The following is a 21,294-nucleotide window of genomic DNA, read 5'->3' as shown; positions in this document are numbered from 1 at the left end:
CCCCCGGCACGCCCATTGGTTGGGGGGAGAGGAGCGTCCTGTGACGCTAGCTCCCGGCAGCCCTCGCGGCCCAGCTGCTTCCGGAGACGTGTCTGAGGGGAGGGAAATGGCGGCCGGGGGGGGCGCGGGCCCTGCCGGCCAGGGCGGCGATGCGGACGAGCTCTTCGACGTAAAGAACAACTTCTACATCGGTGCCTACCAGGCCGCCATCAACGAGGCGCAGCGGGTCAAGGTAGGGGTGGCCTAGAGGGGGCCCTGGCGCCATGTGTCCCCCCGGCTCCTCTCCCCCGGGCCCGGCCTCCCCTCAGCCGCCCTCTCCCCGGAGCCCCTCGCCTCGCCTCGCCTCGCCGCAGGCTGTCTGCGCTGCCGCTAGCGTCTCTCCTCTCCTGCAGCGCCCCCCGCCCCCGGTGTGGGGGTCTCGTCCCACGGTGCAGCCTGGCGGGGCCGTCCGTGTGGGACTGCGCTGCTCAGGGCTCGGGTTATGGCTGCACGGGTTGCTGAGAAAGGTCTTTTTTGTCGTCCCGTCAGCCGTCTAATCCGGAGAAGGAGGTGGAGAGGGATGTTTTCTTATTCCGAGCCTACATTGCCCAGGTGAGGTTACAAATGCTGCATATGCAGTAGTCTAGCGTTACTGTGGGGCTGGAATCCAGAACTTGTGAATCTGAGTCCTGCAAATTCAGTGCCGTGCAATTTCTAGTAATTCCTCCTTCAGTGTTGGAACGTAACGTCCGCTGGAACAGACACGGAACATGCAGTAGTGCAGTTATGAACGCGATGTGTTGTGTCTAGGGTCAGTGCAACCTGATGAGACCTCTTTGAGAGGTACTTCTTTATTGTTAACACAGTGTAGAGGGGGGAATAATTCTTTATAGGGTTATGAAATCTGACTGTGTACAGTGCGATGGGAGATGTAAAATAGGAAGGGGAGGGGTGGTGTCTAAGGTTTACAGAACAAACTATTCCTGCTTGTGTTCTTAAAATGAATAAATTCTAGATTCTTTTTTGTCTTCAACAGAGAAAATATGGTGTTGTCCTGGATGAAATTAAAGCCAATGCTAGTCCTGAGCTCCAAGCAGTAAGGATGTTTGCTCAATATCTTTCAAATGAGGGTCAAAGGTAAGTCTGATAATAAGTTATAACACTCACGCACTGTCAGGGAATATATTTTCCTATGGAGAATTTCTAATAGAAGTGTAATCTTTATTATGGCTGTCTGTGGTTCTGCCACGAATCTCAAAAACGTAGAATTTTAGGGGGTAAAATCTTTTGGCGTTATTTAGTAATAAAACGCTCAAATTTTTACTACTGCTCTTCACAGAGATGCAATTGTTGCTGACTTGGACAAAAAAATGGCAAAAAGTGTTGATGTAGCTAACACTACTTTCTTGCTGATGGCTGCTTCCATCTATTTCCATGACAAAAATCCTGATGCCGCTTTGCGCACTCTACATCAAGGGGAAAGCTTGGAATGGTAAGTGTAATTCAATATGACATCATTGAGGTGTGTGTTAGCAAAGTCTCTGTTGTCTAGGGAGAGTTACCATAGAAATGGCAGAGATCTGGCTTGTCTCTAAAAAGCTTTGAAACCATTAAGAAACTGTTTTGAGGATTGTCTTCCAAGCAGTAAGTGACTTGGTGCCTGTCCTGCAATAGAAAGTATATTGTACCTTTGTGAAACTTTAGAATTTGATTTTTTTTTTTTTTTTGGAACAGTACTTGTTCGTGGTTGCTCAAATGAGCATTATGGTGTTACAGCAACAGAATATTTGGGAGCTAGAAGCAAGCTTCCCTGTTCTGTGTCCCAGTGATTGTTCTCCCTGCTTTATTGGTTTTCCGCTGCAGGGAGACTTGTCCCTAGTCTCCGGTAATACATCTGTCTCCTATGCAGTAGGTTCCCAAGCAAAGTGTAGGGAGCAGTAGAGCACGCAGCTGTGAAAATCACTTTCCCTTTGTTCCTTGCAGCATGGCAATGATGATACAGATTCTTCTGAAGCTCGACAGGCTTGATCTAGCCCGGTAAGTTTGCCTCTTGTATGCACCCCTTTGTTTCTGAACAATATTCTTGCAGTGGGCTTAAAAAAATTTGAAGTCCTTGATAAGAGAATTTGGATCACCTAGCAGCGCTTTAACACATGCAATGGGCAGAAGAAACTGTGTCTGGGTATGGGTGCACTGTGCAAAATTCCTGTTCGTCATGATGCAAGAACTTTGGAGATAATCTAGCTGGATACAGCTAAAGGAAGAAGCTGTCTCCTAGACTTAATTTCGCCTTTGCTAGAGGGTGATTTGAGTCTCTAGTCATGGGTTATTAGCTTCCCAAAAGGAAGTTAAACAGGGAGGGAACACTCTTCCACAGACTTGTTTCAGCAAAATATCGTAAAGGTTTTGTGCCACATTACCAGGTTGCTGTGGCTGTTTGCTAGAGGGAGAGAAGAGTTGACAGAGGGAACTGCAGCCTTTTGTTTGTATCTGAAAGAACTCCAGAGGATGCATTATCTTTCTGTTACATGGCTCCCACTTTTGCTTCTGCAGCAAGGAACTTAAGAAGATGCAGGAGCAGGACGAAGATGCAACTCTTACTCAGCTGGCTACTGCCTGGGTGAACCTAGCCATAGTGAGTAGCCTAGACAGGGGTCCCTAGTGTACAGCGTCTGAGGAAACGTTGTCCAGAAGCACAGCACTGGCACAAGACTCCATGTTGTATTCCTGATTGCTCTTGTCACGTTGTGCCTTCAGGGAAGCATGTCGTTTGGCAGAGGGGGAGGGAAAGGGGGGTTGTCTTGTTTTTGGAGGAGAGGGGTACTTTTTTCTTTTTTTTTTTCTCTCTCTCTCTTTGTTACCATGGAAATGTATTTTTTCCTTCAAGTACCCGGAGGATATTTGCAGCTGACTTTTCAGGCTGCCTGGCTGTTTTGACTGTTGGCCTTTTCATGTGTGCTATTTAGCCTTTAACTCGCATAGGGCAGAGCTAAACCACAGTTTAAATAATTCATGAAACATCATAATGTGAAATGGAAAGCTGCAGTGCGACTAGCATCCAGGCCTTGCAATTGAACTCCAGACAAAAATGTAATTCTCTGCTCACAGCAGATTGTCCTTAAGCACGTTTGTGATTCTAGGAATAGCAGGACAGTGCTCGCTAAACTCAATTTCAGTGATAAAACCAGCTGCCATAGCTCCTCGTTTGCCCTCAGCACTGGTTTCCTTTGCTCAGCAAGATGTTTGGCACTTTTGGTCTTTTATTCTTTAACTTCCCTCCCATCCAAGGAAACCTGTCTCTGCACAGCTAAAAACTTGCCTTTCACCTTGTTACTGCTCTCCATTGAGCCTTTTGATGCTCACCACTGGCTGGCAAGAATTTTATTTACAACTAAGCATTTGAAATGGGCAGCCAAAAACATATACTGTCTGGCAGTCCCGATATCAGGTATTTAGAAATAAGTAGTCTCCTAAAATTTGGTCAAGACCGAAGCATGCATGCAGTAACCTACTGTGAAGCTGCTAAGACTATTTTAGCACACGCTTGGCCTTGTTATGAAATCTTTCACAGATGGTCCTTGCCTTACAATAGCGTATGGCTATGTTTTCCTTAAGATCTTACTTTCCACTAGGGACCCCACCTTAGTTTTAGCCAGTGGAAGCTGCTGCATGTAGAACCTTTCTGAAGCTGGAACTTTTTGGAAAGCCAGATGTCTGTACCTTCATGTAGTTACAAGGTCTCATGTCATAATGCCTTAATACCTCAAGCATCTGAAGTGGTTCTTTTGAACTGTAGCTAATCTGTTTCCTCCCTTTGCAGGGTGGTGAGAAGTTGCAAGATGCCTATTACATCTTCCAAGAGATGGCAGACAAATGCTCCTCCACCCTCCTCCTACTTAATGGACAAGCAGCCTGCTATATGGCTCAGGGCAAGTGGGATGATGCAGAGGGGGTACTTCAGGAGGCACTGGACAAGGTATTTTCTGTTTTGCCAGGCAGATTAGCTAGAGTTCAAACGTCTTTCGTTAAGGACACGGAGCAAAAATAGCAAGGACTTTCACTGTTTTGTTTCATGAAAGCATTGCTAAGGGTTGTCAGTGTTAATACCTACCTTTTCTTCTGCTTTGCCTTCTCCAGTAAAGTGAGTTATGAATGTGACAGGTAAGATTGGCTTCCACTTGCAACACTGTGCAGGCTGTTACACCTAGTCACAGTAGAGATAAGTCAGGTGAATCAGATAATTGTCTTTGTTTTCAGGACAGTGGCCATCCTGAGACCCTGATTAACTTTGTTGTCCTGTCGCAGCACTTGGGCAAACCACCAGAGGTGAGACTTACTTTATTGTACTCAGCAAGCACAGTATGATGAACCTGTTCCTGCTGCGGAGGGCAGGCTGTGTGTTCCTGGTTGGTAGCTCTGCTTAGGTTTTGAGATCTTATGTGCTCTCCACAGGAGTGGTATTAACAGTGCCCCACCCCCTGTGTTTTCAATATTCAATAAAGTGTTTATGGAAGTACAGTTGTTGTACACTTGAGAGGAAGTCCTGGGTGGAAAATTAGCTCCTGAGTTCTGGGCCTGGTTTTCACTGACTGTTATCTTTGACCTGCTATTTAAGGCCTATTTTAGTGTACATTCTCCACAGGTCTTACTGTTTTTATTCGGAGCTGTTTGCATTCAGTATGTTAAGAAAATTTAGATCTTTACTCCTGAAAATAGGTTCACTGAAGTGTCTTGTTTTAAACTTGTTTTCCGCATCTTAATGTTTAAATTGATCTCGTCCCTTCAGGTAACAAATCGCTACTTGTCACAGTTGAAAGATGCACATAAAAATCATCCATTCATAAAGGAGTATCAGGCAAAGGTACTAATCACTTTCTAATATAAAAACAGATTTATCATGGGTTCATACTGGTGTCTGATGGGGCAAGTGGATTCTTAAGTAAACATGATTGCAGTTCTGAGGGGGGCGAGTCCATGTTCTTTCTCTGATGTCATGGGAGATATTGGGAAATATTAGCCAGATGTTAAACAAAGGAGTGATGCATCTGAACCTAGTGATATTTTTGAAATAATAGCTCTGAGATGTGGATTCTTAGTCTGGGTCAGAAGTTCGCTACCATCAGATAAACTTAAATAGGAGGGACATCCTTCTAAAAGAGAATTTTGGGAGGGAACAGGAAGGTAAGGATGATAGAGAAAGGAAAATGGAACAAATGGAAAAACTTGAACAACTTGATATAGGCCATCTTGCTTCTTCGAATTCCTTATACCTTAATGAGATGTGATTGTGTTCTCTTGGCTCAGTGGTAGTGCAGGTTTCATTAAATTTGCAGTTAAGTTCAAGATTTGCTCATTTTATTTTTGTTTTTGATTTGGAGGAGAATGATTTTGACCGGCTAGTCATGCAGTATGCCCCCAGCGCATGAGGAGAAGGGAAGGAGGCTGCGGATCTGCTCTACGGTACCTTGGGAACTGGGGGTGATGCGCAAAGCCTCTTTGGCAACATGGAAAAAATTCCCTCTGCAAGTCGGTCTGGCTTACTTCAGCATGGTGGGGTCTCGCAATGCAGGGAGCCAATGCTAATCTTGCATATAACTTGTAGCCACTTGAATTTGGTAGCTGAAAAGCCTGTGTTCTGACTTAGTTGGGTCCTGAACTCTGTTTAAAATACAGTGCGGATCAAGAGTATGCAACACTGTACCTTAAACATTCCTAATAAAGCCTTTTCTGGATCTGTGTGGCCCTTAATTTGCATTCTGGAATTCAAGTAATTCCTCTCTGTGACTGAGCCCTGTCATATGCACTGAGGATATACTTGTGGGAAGAATACGAAGGTTAACTGTAAGCATCTACCTTCAGTACACAGGTGAATCCTGAGTTACGGCTGTTTCAGTCTGACTGGTGACCCTTCCATTAACTTCAGCATCCTCTGTAGAAAGGATGCATGGCTGTACGGGGATACTGCTGGCAAGAGGGAGAGCTTCCCCAAAGTAGGATCAGCCATGATCTTAAGGTGGTAAAATCCAGTAGCTCATGTCCTGGAAGCAGGAAAACAGGAGATCTTCCCTTAACAAAGTACATCCTGCAGTACATGTGAAAGTGCACTTGCCCCCAGGCACTTGTGAGAAGTGTAACAGCTGTTGAACCTGGTGTGTCCTGGAACATATGTGATACAACTTCATGTAAATGTATTTTTCTGTAGCCTTTGACTCCTGTACACCGTTTCAGACTGCTGTCTATTTTGAACAATTGTGTCATATCAGAAATGCAAAGAGCAGCTGTCCAAGTGGAACCCTCAGTTGAGACCTTCTGAACTCTAATATTAATCTTTTGAATTGTGTTTGGGGAGGGGGAGAAGAGAGGTTTATACTACACTGTAAATGTGTCCAACTGGCGTTTCCTTTGTGCCCACCTCGGCTGTGATTGCTCTGAAAGGGCTTATTGTCTCTTTCCTTGGCTTGTTTAGCAAGCAGCTATTTTCAATGAGGGGTTATTCATGGTCCAGTCTTGAATGAATGTTTCCTTTGTAGAGCTGTCTGAGGGAGATGTGAAAGGGGCTTGTGTTTTCAGTTCAGCCATTACCCACTTGATGGGCCATGATAAATTGACTTAAAAATGTAAACAATAAATGCAAGTGGCATAGTAGGAGCCAGGGCTGTCAATGTGAAAATAGAGGAACATGTTGTTCAGACCTCCAAGAGGAATGAGTTTGTGTTTTTTCTCACTGATGTCCCAGACCAATTAGAGAAGATCCAGAGACCTTGAAGGCAAAATGGCTCTCCCCAAAGCAGCTGTGATCAGAGCAATGACTTTTAAGTGGCATAAAGCTCAATTATATTTTCTCTTTCCCTATCAAGCTGGTTCAAGTTACAATTCCATAGATGGGTTTTCTATTCTTGAGTGCCTATGTTTTGTTTTGTTTTGTTTTCTTCTCCTGTCTCTACTGATAAGAATCTCAGAGCTGCCATTTAGCTGATAGTTTTGGTGCTTTGGGGCACAACTGAACTCCATTTGTCCCTCCACGGTGGAAGCTGAGTACTACTGCTACTCCAGTGCCTTTGGTCTGAGGTTCTTGTTGTGCCATAGCATAAGAAAACTTTTAAGTTTCAGTATTTCAGGAGGATCTTCATCTTACACTCATGCTACTCCTAGCAAAAGAGATGTCTGCATTTGTGTTTTGACTATCTGTATGTGACTATGAATGTATTGCTTTTGATTTTTAAACATGCCCATAATGAGATTTGTATTCTTTTATGGACTGGCAGCTGGCAGGAGTGCAAGCTGCATGCCTTTTGGAGTGGGTATTTAGTAAAGTCTTTCTCAGCTGGGGTTACCACCTCCTGAAGTATGTGCTTGCCTGTCCTCAGGTGCATCTCCTTATCCTAGAGCCTGCTGTCACTTATTTGGAACAGGTGCAGAAGTGTAGCTGTGGGGGTAAAAGCAAAACACACGGACTTCTTTGCACTGAAATACCTTGTTGGCCCCTGTATAAGCAAGGGGTAAATCTTCCTGCTTTGCAGAGATCTGTGGAAAAGAGAAGGATCTGGAGGAGTTTTTTTCTGTTTGCATATCAAACCCAAACTGTTAAAGGATGAATGTTTTGTTAGGGGCTTTGAACGTGGTTTTGAACATGTACAAGTCTCTCTTCTCTCTCCCTGCTGGACAATAGCACCAGAGCTCTGTGGGTAGCTTCCAGCCCTCACGGCCACCCAAGGGCTGTACCTTGGCAGGCACTGCTGTTTTCCACTGTTGTATCATTAATTGTCTTCGTTTGATAGTAAAATACTAGTTTTTGTCTCTGGTTCTCGCTACTGGAGCGATTCCAGGCTATTGTCATGGCTCATAGTTGAAGAGAGTAATTGCATTGTTTCTTGTTTAAGAAACTCCCGCATAACTTCATTCAGCGAGTGTGGTGTGGGTTTTTTTTTTTTTTTTTTTTTTTTGCTGATTAACTGGCACCCAATTAGCTGATGCTTCTCCGGGCATGCTGCCTTCGCCGCCGGGCGCTGGGGGGCGGCTCCTCGGACCCGGTAACGGCGGGGGGGGGGGGGGGGGGGTGGCGCGACGCCGGCGCCCGCCCCGGCCGGAGTCTGCGCGCTGCCGGTGACAGCGGCGGCGGCGGCCGGCGGGGCCATGGGCGGGCGGCGGCGACGGTGAGCGCGCCGCGGCGGGGAGCGCCATGCCCGGGCCGGCGCCCCCGGAGCCCGAGCCCATGCCGGGCTACGGGCAGCTGCTGCGGCGCGGCTACGGCAGCTTGGCGGCGGCCGTGCGGGGCTGCGGCGACTGCGGCTGGGAGCTGTCGCGGCGGACCTGGGCCGAGAACGCGCACCTGGGCTGGGGCGAGGTGCTGCTCTGCGGGCTCTGCGCCCTGGGCTGGACCGCGCTGCGCCGCGCTGCCTCCCGGCGCCTCTTTCGGGTCAGTCTGCGCCGCCGGGGGGGCCGCGGAGCAGGGGGGCCCTGTTGCCCGGGAGAGCTCGGCCTCCTTCATCCGGGGCTGCGTGCCGGGAGGTCTCGTTGCACGGGAGCTGTCATCCCTGTTCACCCGGGGTCGCTGTCCGGGAGGGCCGAGGGTCGCGTTGTATGGGAGGTCTTGTCCCCTTTCCCCCGGGGCTGCATCCCGGGGGGGTCTTTTTGCGTGGGAGACATCATCCCCCTTCCCCTGGGCTGTAGTCCAAGAGGGCCGGGGGTCTCATTGCATTGCTGATCTCATCCCCTTTACCCCGGGACTGCATCCTAGGCGGTCCGGGAATCTCGTGTGACAGGAGATTGCGTTCTTTTTCTCTCTGGGCTGCATCCCGGGAAAGCAGGGGGCCTCAATGCATGGGAGAGCTCGCTCCCCTTCCCCTGGGGATGCATCCCCAGGGGAGGTTTGGGGGTTATTTCTTGTATGGGGCCAGGTTGCACGGGGTGTGCATGGAGGAGGGAGAGGGCTGCATTTCTGTGTGTCGTCTGCAGTTTGCAAGAAAGATGTCCTTTGCTGCTTTCCCTTCCCTGGTGCGGTGGTAGAAGGGTTGGCGTGGGGATAGCTGCTGTACTGCAGTGCTGGGCTGACCTTCTTCAGAACATGGGGGATGCAGGGATGCTAGCATCCGACAATCAGTCACAGCCTCTGAAAGGGTTTGCTGGCCATTTGTCCCCTCCCTGTTAAACTGCTGCTTTGTAAGGGACAGGATGAGCAGGACTTCCCTGATAGTGAAGAACAGCTTCATTAATTTCTTGCAGTGAAAAGCATTCATAAAGAAATGAGACCTTTCGGATGGCTCAGTCCTGGCAGAGGGGATTTCTCCCACGCTACCTTTCTAGAGAGGTGCCGTAGACTTTGCTATGCAATTTACCTTGGCCTTGATAGGACTTGAAAGGCAAAAGCAATGGAGGTGCTGTCTTTTGGGTCAGGTGACAGTCCTCTCAGAGGTACAGAGACAACCCTTTTCTCACCTACCCAGGCGTATGGTGGCACATGGCCTTGAGTAGCTACAGGAGCATGTGTGGTTCTCTGCGTCTACATGGGACAGGCCTTGTTTCCTGGAGAAACTGCTCCCTTCAAGGCTGTTTCACAGAGCTACCAGAGCTACTGGTAGCTTAATTACTACAGCTTCACAGTACAGTACAGTGAAAAGGAAGCTATCGGAAATTACTGCTTTCCTCTCTCTGCCCTACTGGCTGCCAAGGCCTGTCTTTGAAGTGGCTCTACCTTTGCTGTTCAGAATTGTCCTTGCTTATTCTGGTAACGTGAGGTGGTGCTTGTCCTGTCCAAAGTTCCAGTCCAAGGCCTCTGGAGTCATCTGAAGCTGCTAAAACGGCATGCAGGCAAGGAAGGCTTCAATAGTAATGTGCTGGCTTTTTATGTAGAACTGAACGTGTCCTTAGTACCTGTATCTGTCTGCGTGTAGCTACTGATGGGCAGCATACAGCACCTGGAAATTCTGGCTCTGGTCTGAATGAGGTTGGAGGTACTGTAACAGATGGGAGGTAATTTCCTTTGTGCTCCAATTTCTCCTTGTGCGAGGCATGGCTCGTCTTTACAGAGTGCACACTGATCAGAGGGTGAAAAAAACTCTTTGGAGTGCTGTGGAGTCCACAGAGTGCCCTTGGAGGACGCTTGGCAACTTTTACTGACGCTGAAGTATAATTCCCTTGGAGAAATGGGTCACGATTGTAATTGCAGAAGAATGAGGAGAGTTGATCGGAGCTGGTTCTTGTGGCTAAACCTGAGTGTGTTGTAGTGATGAGATGCTAAGTGACAGTGTGATAGCATCAGTTTCCTCCCAGCAGATAGGTGGAGGGGGTAGCAGCAGGGAGAGGAGACTATTTTTTAAATGTTATTATTACTTTAGCATCTGAAACTTCCTCTGTTTATTCTGCTGGACTTGCCATGTGAAAAGCTGGAGGTTGTGGCTTTCCCCTAAAAGCATTAGTAGTTTTTAAGAAATCGGTTTTTATTGCATGGCTCTTGTGCAGGTAGGAGAGGAGTGGGTCATTCAGCAGCAGAGTAAAACGTTCCATCACTCAGGGAGGAGGAAAGTATAAAGAAAAACCTCTTGTTTAACCTGGGAACAAAACTTCTCCCACGCTCAAGACCCTTTGCTTCCCAGTATAGACTCAAAGAGGGTCCTTCCTCATTTTGAATTCCTTAATGTTCTGTCCAAGAACTGAAGCACTCATGCTTATAAAATGAATTCATTCAGTGTCCCGAGAATGACACCTTCCTGCATGTTAGTTATAAATAATAGATCTTGCTGCTTGGATTGTAATTCTCTGCATCTGAAGAGGAAGTGACTCTTACCGCAAGGCCTTGAAGCTTGGAGCATAAAGTGCACCTTGCTTAGCTCTGACCATGACTGCTTCTGTGTGAAACAAGTGCCTTAAAGCAACGTACCTCTCCCTATATTATCTGAATTGTCCCATTTTTTGTCAGTGGTAGTGAGAAGACAGAATCTAGGTTGTTCATTCTTTTTCTGGGACCACTGCAGCAACGTTTATCCTGCAACAGCTTTGTCACAAATTGTCTCACAGTTGGTTAGATGAAGTGGTAGAGACTGTGCGTGTAATGGGAGGGGTTTGGCGATTTCAATTCCTATTGAAATCGTTGACGTTACCTGTTATAAGTGCTGGGTTTGTAACTGTGCACTAGACATAGCTTTTCCAGTGATCCTTAGAACAAAGATAATTTTGGGTCTGTTGCCTCTTTTTCATAGAATCCTCACTTGGTTTGAATACAGAAAGGAACTTGTTTCTGCATAGAAAAGATCTCGCTTAGCTGAGCAAATGTGAATTACTGGATAGGGAAGGCCCTTGAGGTCAGCTGTACTGGGGGTACAGGTTTCCCTGTACAGGTCTGAGGGACATGTCTTTCCTCCTTGGGTTCTTACCTTTGAGTTTTTCTCTGCTCTTTGTCCCCTTGATTTCCGAGTGTGTGAACTTGAGTGATACTCACAACACATGTGATTATATCATCTCATGGGAGCTGCCGCCCACCTTCAGAAGTGAAAAAGGTCAAGCCAGGTCTAGGCAACGGTTCCCTTCTCTCTAAGCCTTCTCCTATATTTGTGTGCCCCTGTCCTGCTGTGGTTAGTGTCTGTGCTCCATTGGTCTCTGAAAGCCACTGCCCTTGGTGTCCTCCCCATGCAGGGAGTGGTGGCAGCCAGACTCTAAGGAGTTTGATTAAAAAGCAGCAATCTGAGCATCTCTCAGTTCTGCGTTAGTTAAACATCCTGGAGAGTAGCTGAGTCTAGAATTGTCTAGGCCAAGCATAGTTGGAACAGGACCAGGCATCTCTCCTTGGGAAAGACTGGGTGAAGCGCCTGGAGCTCAGCAAGCCTGCGCTAGCAGTCTCCTTTTCCAAGCAGGTCTTGGGCTGCGCAGTGAACTTGAATAGATAAAACTGAGAGTGCTCCTGGATTCATGCGCAAAGCTGGTCCAGAATAGCTGTGGCAAGCCTAGGCAGACACCTTGCAGCCCTCAACTACCCTGAGCCATCTTTGCTGCGCTGCTGGGAGCTGACAAGTCTTCTTGTCAGATAGTTTTGCCTCTTAACCTGATGATGTTTGTCAGATACCACCTCTGTCCTTAGTGGCTATCTGGCTTTTCTCTGCAGCTGGTAAGTGTTTTCCATTTTTGGCCCACACACTAGCCAGATTGCTCTCTTGGTGGTGTTGAAATTTGTAGGACATTGCAGTGTTCTCTGCAAGGAAAAATGCTGTGTAAACTGGAAAGTGTGCTCTGGAAAGCAGAGTTTCTAGGTAGGTGATCAGTATAGCCCCAGGAAACATACTGAAGCTGGAAAGCCATGGTCTCTGTTACCCCTTTCAGTGACTTATGTAAGTTTTCTCCACCCTACAGTATTGTCAAGACTTATTTTTCCAAGCCCCAGAGCTAGGAGCGTGCCTTGGGGGTAATTATCAGTCTGTGGGAACGCTGGCCCCAAAACCCACCACCCGAGACCCGAAGCAGTCTCTGCTGCTTCTGCTGTGAGCAAAAGACACCAACTGTGGCCAACGGTGGGGGAAGGCTCAAATGCACTGCCATCTCCCCAGCTTGTCTGGTTGTGCTCTACCCAGGGTTTAAAGCACAAACCCTGAAAACTCGAGGAGAGGAAGCCACAACAATGGGCCCTTTCTTCACCCAGGGAATGAAACTGTGTTGCTGCATCTCGGAGCGGGGGCTGCTTTCCCTGAGCCGTTGTGTCAGCATTCAGGCATGAGAAGGTTATTCAACCCCCGCAGCACCCTGTTGGCAGCTGTGTATGGCCTCCGAAGAGTGTCTTCTATGGCTCTTCTCTCTTATGGATAAATCTTACTGCTCTCGGAGACAGCAAGGAAGAAAAAATGTCTGTTGGTTTGTTGCAAGTGTCATGATGTCTTTTTCTATATGTTTATCTAGAAACTGTTACCTAGAGCCTAACATAGATTCCCAGTGTCTTAGCCGGTACAGGTAGAGAAACTGAGGCACTGAGAGGCTCCATATTTGGTGTAGGGATGGAGCCGTGAGAGAGCTGGAGTTCTTCATGCTGTGCTCAGTTCATTCCTCTTTCGTACTGGGGTGACAGCTGCTGCTCTTGGGCTTGCAGGCCCCAGGAGACTCTTCTCTTTGTGTTTAGAGAAATATGACACTTTACTGGGTCTTTCCTTCAGCCGGCTCTGTGCCCTGATGTGGGTAGGGGGTAGCAGCAGGTCTAAGAGCGGTGTCCAGGCTGGATGTGGAGGGGACGTTGTCCCTTGGGGCGGAGAGGCACCATCGCAACTTTGCAAAGGTGCAGACCAGGTTGCAGGGGAGCTGCGCCACTGCCATGGAAGGGGCAGAAGCTGGCCAGGTTTTGAATTAGAGTTCTGCTTGCTCATCATTGTCATCTGCATTGAGGAAGAGCTGATGTGAAGCTGCCAGTTCCTGGGGCTGAGGATGCTACGTGCCAGCCGTTCCTTTGTGTTCCTCTGGGGAACTCTTTGTGCCCAGAAGCCAGACCCAGCGCGGCTGGGATTTGGCTAGTCTCTGGTCTCTAGGCTGGAGAGGTGGCAGAAGAGATGGGAGGCTGTCTGGGGGGATACAATTCCTTTGTAACAAGCCTCAATTCACAACCTGTCACGGCTGGTCTGCCTGGCCTTGCTGGAAGGACTTGTGTTCTGCTTCTTCAGCTGCTTGTGGATTTAAGAGGACAGACTGCTTTCCTCTAGTGCTGCAGGCTGTAAAAAGGGAGTGTGTGCATGTGTTTGCTTTTTGCTAAGAGTATTTTTTTGACACTTTAGCAGAACTGTGGGCAGCGATGGTTTCCATTTGGTTTCTCTTTCCAGTTTCAAGCTGCTCTTGCGGTGCACTCTCGCCCGCTGCTTTGCTCATTCTCTCCCCAGCCCTGCAAGTTGCACAAGGCAGTGTGTGGGAACGGTTGCATTCCTCAGACCCTATTTCCAGTTAATTTTAAAGGTGAATCAGAAGATGTCTGTTAACAATCCGGTGGGGGCAAGGGGAGGAGGGAGAAAGAGCCAGTGGCCCTTTAAGTGAAGCCCCATTACATCACTGGCGAGGAGCCTTTTGGCTCTTTCAGCCTGAGCCAGATCTGCTGTTCCTGCGCACTCGTCACCCTTAGCAACAGGCATCTCTGCACTGTTGCCATGGAAACAGCAGCTGGGAGGACATCCTCCATCATGCCTATCTCCCCCTATAGGGGAGAAGGAGGCCACGAACACAGCACAGCGTGGGCTGGTTTCTCCCCTTGCTCTGGGCTTTGTCAGGGTGGGTGCCTGTGTGCCTTGGCAGCTGGCGCCTCCCTGTGCAAGCAGTCCCAGGTTTCATCTGGGCGTCCTGAGTGACCTGGGGACAATCATTCATCCCCCAGCCTTCTGCGTGGGTCAGCTTTCTGGAAGATGCTGTTTATCCTCCAGCCCTTCAAGCTGTGGGGACTGCTCCTGTGCCAGCTCTCATTTCTGCACAGCACTCAGGGTAGAGTCTGAGATGCTTCATAACTATTTAATGGAGAAGGAAGGCTCTGCTCAGGGCCTGCCACTAGCTATGTATGCAGAGAGGGTTAAAATCTGTGGGTTCGTTAGTCGCCACAAGTCAGAATAGCCCTCCATGGGTTTTACTTTTACTCTGGACTGTGAACTGCTGCCATGCCAGAAGTGGGCTGTTCACCACCAGGCCATGACCGGAGACTTGTGGCAACTTGCTGCACCACTGCAATTCTGCTGAGGGTCTGAGCGTCTGTAAAACACAAATTGTCTCAGTAATGCTTGCTTGCCCCACAGATGATGGTCCCCATCGTCAGCTCTGCTTGCCTGGGGTAGAAACGTGGTGTCCTTCCCCTTTTGCAGGTAGGGAACTGAGGCACAGAGAAGTGACAAATGACTTGGCTTATTTAGGCTGAGCTCAGCATCCTAAATGCAGCTCCAGCTGAAGAGGACAGGACTGGTGAGAGGTTGAGAAATCACCTCTTGGTGGCCCTTGGTCTCCAGCTTGGTCTCATGGTAGCATGGTGAGCTGTTGCCATCTCTGAGCTGCTTCTGTGCTCCACTTTATGGAGTTACGAATAACTCATGCCTCTGGACTCGGGACTTTCTGCCTCTGCATTATTTATTCACCCTTAGAGCTTCTTCCTCTTTTTTTTCTGCCATGGCTTCTGTTGGAACAAACCTTGCCAGCAGTGTGTTCCTGGTCTGGACGAGGACTGCCGTGCCCTGAATGCAAGATGTGTGGGGGGAGGCTGGAGCTGTGCCTCTTTAGCTGGAGGGGTCTTAGACAACTTGGCAGGGCTTTATAGGGCTGGTGCTTCCAGGCCTGACCACTGCTGGGAAATTCAGAGCTTAGAACAAAGCACTTTCAGACTGGGACAGTGCTGGGAGTGGAGCCCTTCGCAAATCTGACACAGGGAGGGGCTAAAAGCCAGGCCAGCCACAGCCCCGGGACAGCTGGGGCCTTATTATAGCCTTTGAGCATCGAGGAGCCAAGTGTTAGCCTCGGAAAGTGCTGAGCTGGGGCAGGGTATGGTTACTTTGCAGGCATTTTGTTTTCATCTCAAGCTTATCTGGCCTCTCTCTGGTGAGCTCTCAGCCCCGGGCCTTGGGGCATTATCTGCGTTTCAGGCAGTGACGATTCCCTCCGGACCTTGAGCCACGCTCTCTCGTGTTGACTGCTCCCCCACAGCCGTGGCCTGGGGTTGCAGAGGTTGCCTGGGCTGCCGGGCTGATATGGCTCTGTCACTCTCGTGATGAGAAGCAGAAAAGCTGCCTGGTGTTGCTCAGCTGCCAGTGGAGGGAGAACGCCGGTGCCCAAAGCTCCAGCTGAGCTGAGGACAAGCACTGGCTGCAGCATCGTTCTTCCTTCAGACATTTCACAATCTGGCATGAAGGAGAGCCTTAGCTGTTCAATTTTATTCCCAGGGAGCTGATGCTGTTCAATGCTGTGGCTTTGCTTTTGCTAGGATTTCTCAGGCGTCCCTGGCCTTGGTGGCCCGTCTTTCTTGCCGTTGCACAGCATGAGTGTTGGAAGAGCTATGTGTTATTCATCGCCCTCGAGAGCATGGGGAACTCGGAGCAAGAAAGTTTCGTTCTTTGTGTGAGCAATCTGCAGAACTGCTCATCCTCCCTTTCCTCACTTTGGCCATGTTCAAGGAGGCTTTGCCTCTTATATCTGTGAGCCCCAAATGGTAGGAGAAGCTCTGTAAACCACAGGAAGGAAAATCCAGCAGCATTTCAGCACTGGTCAGCTAGAAGAGCTGCATGAGAGAACAGGTGCTTGGACTCAGTGCCCCAGCCTTTACCTACCTGTTACCTGCAAAGCCGGCCTCCCTCCAGCACTGGTTGCCCATTGCAGGGGAGACTTGTGACATGGCAGTTAGTGGAGCAGCAGTAGCCATGTCTAGGACTCTGCAAAGCCTTTGCTTCATCAGTTGAAAGGCTCTTTTCTCAGAGCTGGCAGTGCCGCAAAGCTCATACATGCAGGGTGGTCACATTACAGCTTCCTCTTCTGGGTTTCCTAGTACAGATAGGACTTGATCTTAATGTATTTGTTATTGACTCTATTCTGCCAAAGCCAGCTGTGGTCAGCTCCACTCCTGGAGCAAGGATGATGGAGGCGCCATTGTGGCCAAGGCCGAGTAGATGGGATCTGTAGCCTTGTGTTTTGCCCTGCTTCAGGCAGGGCAAAAAACCTCTTCCTCCTCCTTATTCGGGATGCAAAGAAGGCCAGAAAAATTCCCTTCCTGTCCCTCTTTTTACGAAGGGAGATCAGTTGTTATAAAAAGAAGGAAAACGTCAAACCCATCTTTCCAGCTGCAGTTCCCGTACAAGTTTCAGGACTGTCCATATCATTTTGCTGAGGACCTCTATGATCTGCACTGTGAGTTTGTGCCCAGTCTGGCAGTGTACTGCGCGTGCTCGTGTCCCTCAGAGATCCTTTCTCATGGTGAACGCTGCCCTGGGCTCCCCAGAGCCTGTCCTGCCGTGTGTGATGGTGCTTCTCCCCTCTCCTTGCAGCCCTTCGGGGAGTGGTGTAACTTGCAGCCCAAAGATGCTGCCAAGATGCCTGAGAGCGCCTGGAAGCTGCTTTTCTACACGTTATCCTGGTCATATGGCATCTACCTACTCTTCTTCACCGAGTATACTTTCTTCTATGACCCGCCATCTGTCTTTTACGGTACGGTAAGAACGAGGGAGAAGTGGGTTTGGATTAGGATGCCCAGGTTCATAGAACATCTGAGCTGAACAAGTGAACTGGAGTTGAGATGAGAGAACCAGATTGCCTTTTCTGTGATGCTATGGGTACAGAAAGGGCACAACTGGCCATCTCCATTCATTTAATTACAGAGAGAGTGTCACCTAGTGGTTGGCATGGGTAGGGGCTGGGGTGTCTGGCATCTGCCTTTAGCTGTAGAGGGGAATGGGACTGGGTAGTTAAAGTAGGGGAGACTGTAAGGTGAGGCTTCTTTCATAGATCTAGGAGGGGGAGCAGATCTAATGCCAAGGGCAGGCCTTGGGAGCCAGGACTCCTGGGTTCTCTTTCAGCCTTTGCCTCCTTTATTTCTGTGAGGTGCTGAAAGGGAGCTGGAGCGCGAGCACAGCTGAACCCTGAGGGCTGCTTGGAGCAGCTCTGGCTGCCACTTGCTCTGTGCTGTTTGTACTCCTGTGCCTCCAATGCTGAAGGAGGCCCTGTGCTTATGGCTCTGGGTCACCCAGGGATCTTTGTCCCACCCCAGACTGGAAGAAGGGCATGGATGTGCCCACGGACATCGCCATCGCCTACCTGTTGCAGTCCAGCTTCTACGGACACTCCATTTATGCCACCGCCTACATGGACACATGGCGCAAGGACTCAGTTGTCATGCTTCTCCACCACGTGGTCACACTGACCCTCATTGCCTTCTCCTATGCTTTCAGGTGAGGACCCTGCCTGTGACACGGCCCCTCTGCACTGTGCTCTCGCCAGATGTGGGCCGACGTGCAGCAAAGGCTGCAGCCTTTCCATGCCCGCATCCGCTTGTGCACGTTTGCCGGCAGGACTCCTACTGGGTTGGTGTGGCTTCTCCCCTGCCTAGAGCTAATCCTGACTCAACGCTATCACTGCAGTCCCCTTCAGCACGTTGCCACACTGCGCTGTGCCGACCTATTTGTCTGGATTAGTCACAGAGTCTGTCTGTTCCTGAAGTGACGGGCCATGTGCACTGGGTGCGTGACCCCCCTGCCCCACACGTGTCCCTCTCTGGTCCCCTTTTCCCTGCAGGTACCACAACGTGGGCATCCTTGTGCTCTTTCTGCATGATGTCAATGATGTGCAGCTGGAATTCACTAAGCTCAATGTGTACTTCAAGCACCGGGGGGGAGTTTATCATCGACTCAATGACATCATCTCCAACATTGGCTGCCTCACCTTCAGCGTCAGCTGGTGAGTTTGTCTGCCTGCCTGGCCCTGATCCCACTTCCAACCATCCTTGCCAGCTTTTGCAGTTCCCCTGGTGCCCCGGGGTACAGCCTGCTGGTTTTGTGTGCATGGGAACAAGCCGTTTCTATAAACTGTTTGGGAAGAGGTTCCTGCAGTGCCTGACCCCATGCTGGGCTTGGAATCCTTCTGTAGTCACTTTGCCGTCTGTCACCACAGAAGTGCCTGTGAAATCTCGCTTGCAGCATGACAAATGACCCCAGGGGAGGAGGAGCTGTTTCCATTTTCCCACTCGTTTGGTTTTAGCAGTAAAAAGCATTTTTGCAAGAAGGAAACAGGACGTGATTCTGTCCCAGATTCCAGCCTTGCTGTCCCTCTTGGGGGAAGGCTAGAGAGACAGATGAAGAACAGGGATGAGTAACTCGCAGGTTGTCACTCCTGATGTGTCCCTTTGTATCCTCCTTCCTTCTCTGCAGCCTGCTCTGAAAAGCAATGAGAACCACAGATTTGAGGGGGAGGAGAGCAAGGAAGGCTTGTCATGATAGACTAGGGATGTGGAGGGCTAAGAAGGCCTTCCAGCTATGTTTCTCTGCTGCCCCCCCTCCAGTTGAGATAATCTCTGCATTGTAAACCTGCCTCTCTATTCTGAGAAGGCCCTTTCTCTGTCCTGCCTCTGGTGCCAAGTCTTTTCTTCCCATTAGTAATGGTATTCTCCCTTCATTAGCTACCCTTTCACAGGGCCTGTACAAAGTCCTGTCTAGAACCGGGCCTTCAAACCCGAGTCAGATGCCAAGAGCAGGGACTGCCAGATGCAAGGAGAGCTGGCAAGGGTTGCCCAGAGACGCGAGGTTGTGCCTGGGGGATGCCACGCTGGGTCCCATGCCTCCCCAGGGATCTCCGTGGGCCGTTAAACCCACTGTGCTCTCTCTGCCCTGGCAGGTTCTGGTTCCGTCTCTACTGGTTCCCCCTCAAGGTGCTCTATGCCACCTGCCACTCCAGCCTCCAGTCGGTCCCTAACATCCCCTTCTACTTCTTCTTCAATGCTCTGCTCTTCATCCTCACTCTGATGAACATCTACTGGTTTCTGGTGAGTGCAGAGGTGTTCAGCAACCCCTACGCTAACTTCTGCCCTCCTCAGCTGTTCCTGCACAGTGCCTGCTGCCTGCCTGTCCTGGGGACAGCTGGGGAGACTGTGCTGGGAGGGAGGAGGTCTGGGAGGACTGGGGGTGGGTTGAGGGGAGAGAAGGGAAACCAGTGTCAGTGCCCGGAGGGGTTCCTCTGGGCTGGAATTCCAACTGTCTCGCACCCCGGGGATCCACGAGAAGGGAGTGACAACAGCAGTCAGCAGTGCCGTCCCCAGGGGGATTCCTTCAGTCAGGGTAGGCTGGAACCTGATAAGGGCGTAAATGTGCTGGCATCCCCCAAAGCTCTGGGGAGAAGGATGAGAAGGGTGGACTTGCAGGGTTCACACCAGCAAGCTCAACTCCAGGCAGAGCTGGGTGACATCTGAGTTCATCAGCCTGCAGGGAGTAAATCGACTAAGGGTAGTTGCAGCAGCTTGTGCTATTTAGTTCCCGTCTGGCTCAGTCCAGCCCTGGCTGCGTGCTTGGCCCTGTCCCTCTGTCCCCCTTGTTAGCCCCAAGTCTTGTAGCCACCTCTGCCTCAAGTTGAAGTGGAGATCTTTTGCTGAAAAGAAAAGCTGCCTCTCTAGGAAAAAGATTTGAGGATAAAGAGCCTCAGAGAGGCTAAGAGGGAACTCTTCCTCCTGCTAAATAGATGTGGAATAGCCTTTATCCTGCCTTGCACTCCTGCCCCTTGCAGGGATGGACATATCTTGTGCTTCCTTCCGCTGCTGTGAGTTGTCAGCCACATCTCAGGGCAGGAGGTGACACCTCTTTGCACCCATGGGTGCCAAAGGTTGCCAGTCTGTAAGGGAGCTGTCATTTTTGGGGTTGAGGACAGCAAAGAAAGGCCCTGATTAGCAAATGGGAGCGAGCAGGTTAGTGGAATGGCTCTGGGCCTGGAGGGCTGTGACTGATGTTCTCTCTCCCCCCATAGTACATCATCCTGTTTGTGGCCAAGGTGCTGACAGGGCAGATGCAAGAGGTGAATGATATGCGTGAGTACGACGTGGAAGACAGCAAGAAAACAGTAATGACCAAGAAGAAAGAGGGTGAACTCCAGCTGCCCAGTGCTCTGAAAGAAGGGTGCGTGGGGGAGAGGAAGCACGTACAGCACCCATGGGCTGGGGGAAAGGGTGCTGCCAGACCTGTGAGGCCCATGAGCAGCTGTCAAAGGACCCAACACTGGGCTGGAAAACACAAGAGCAGGATCCTTTGACACAGAGCGTAAACAATTGTTGCAGGGATCCGGAAGAACTTTGTATCTCTCCATCCTTAGGCATTCTGGTGTGTCCATCTATTTTTCTGTTCAATGAACCCTTACCCATCCCTTCCCCTGCTCACAGTATAGGACTGGCTGTTGTGCATTACTGGGGGCTGCTCTCTCTGAGCAGCATCTGCGTTTGATGTGATGGGCACAAAGTCTGGCGAGATGCTGGAACCCACAGGCAGATGTGGCTGGCTGGGGACCAGGCTCAAATCATCTGCATGAACCTGTCGGGACAGATCTGACTTCAGTAGTAGTTTGTGAAAGTAACAAAAGGAGAATCAGTTCAGAGACCAAGGCTCATTTTCTGCTGTGCTGTCTTTCACAGGATGCACCTGAAGAACGGACTTATAAAAGACAAGCGGTTGTAAGGAAAGCGCAGTTGCTGCAGCCTGGGCAGCCTGGCTGGATCTGGAGACTGACCCAGGACCCTCACTCAAACCCAGCAAATGAAAGGCACAAGGAGAACATGCCCCTGATACCCCTTCGTCCCCTGCCTGGAGCCGGGGAAGAGATGCCACTGACAGTAACAGGCCCCTCCTGGGGCTTGCCTGTGACCAGGCTTCG

General features: G+C 49.9%; 2 protein-coding genes across 2 annotated transcripts; both read left to right on the top strand.

Moving 5' to 3' along the window:
* Nucleotides 1–4: 4 nt before the first annotated feature.
* Nucleotides 5–5,711, top strand: COPE (COPI coat complex subunit epsilon). Its single transcript, XM_068920399.1, has 10 exons — nt 5–232; nt 529–591; nt 1,016–1,116; nt 1,319–1,471; nt 1,963–2,016; nt 2,533–2,614; nt 3,800–3,955; nt 4,237–4,305; nt 4,766–4,840; nt 5,358–5,711. The coding sequence occupies exons 1-10, from the start codon at nt 107–109 to the stop codon at nt 5,403–5,405; spliced, it is 927 nt and encodes a 308-aa protein (XP_068776500.1). The 5' UTR covers nt 5–106; the 3' UTR covers nt 5,406–5,711.
* Nucleotides 5,712–8,161: 2,450 nt separating this feature from the next.
* CERS1 (ceramide synthase 1) lies at nt 8,162–21,233 on the top strand. The gene is made up of 7 exons (XM_068920190.1): nt 8,162–8,395; nt 16,941–17,100; nt 17,660–17,840; nt 18,184–18,345; nt 19,279–19,426; nt 20,398–20,546; nt 21,056–21,233. Exons 1-7 carry the CDS (start codon nt 8,192–8,194, stop codon nt 21,096–21,098), a joined length of 1,047 nt encoding a protein of 348 aa, XP_068776291.1. The 5' UTR covers nt 8,162–8,191; the 3' UTR covers nt 21,099–21,233.
* The last annotated feature ends 61 nt before the right edge of the window (nt 21,234–21,294 follow it).

The sequence above is a fragment of the Struthio camelus genome, chromosome 26 (genome assembly GCF_040807025.1).
Source record: "Struthio camelus isolate bStrCam1 chromosome 26, bStrCam1.hap1, whole genome shotgun sequence".
NCBI lineage: Eukaryota > Metazoa > Chordata > Aves > Struthioniformes > Struthionidae > Struthio > Struthio camelus.
The sequence above is the reverse complement of the archived record's forward strand: the minus strand, read 5'-3'. Positions and strand labels throughout refer to the sequence as shown.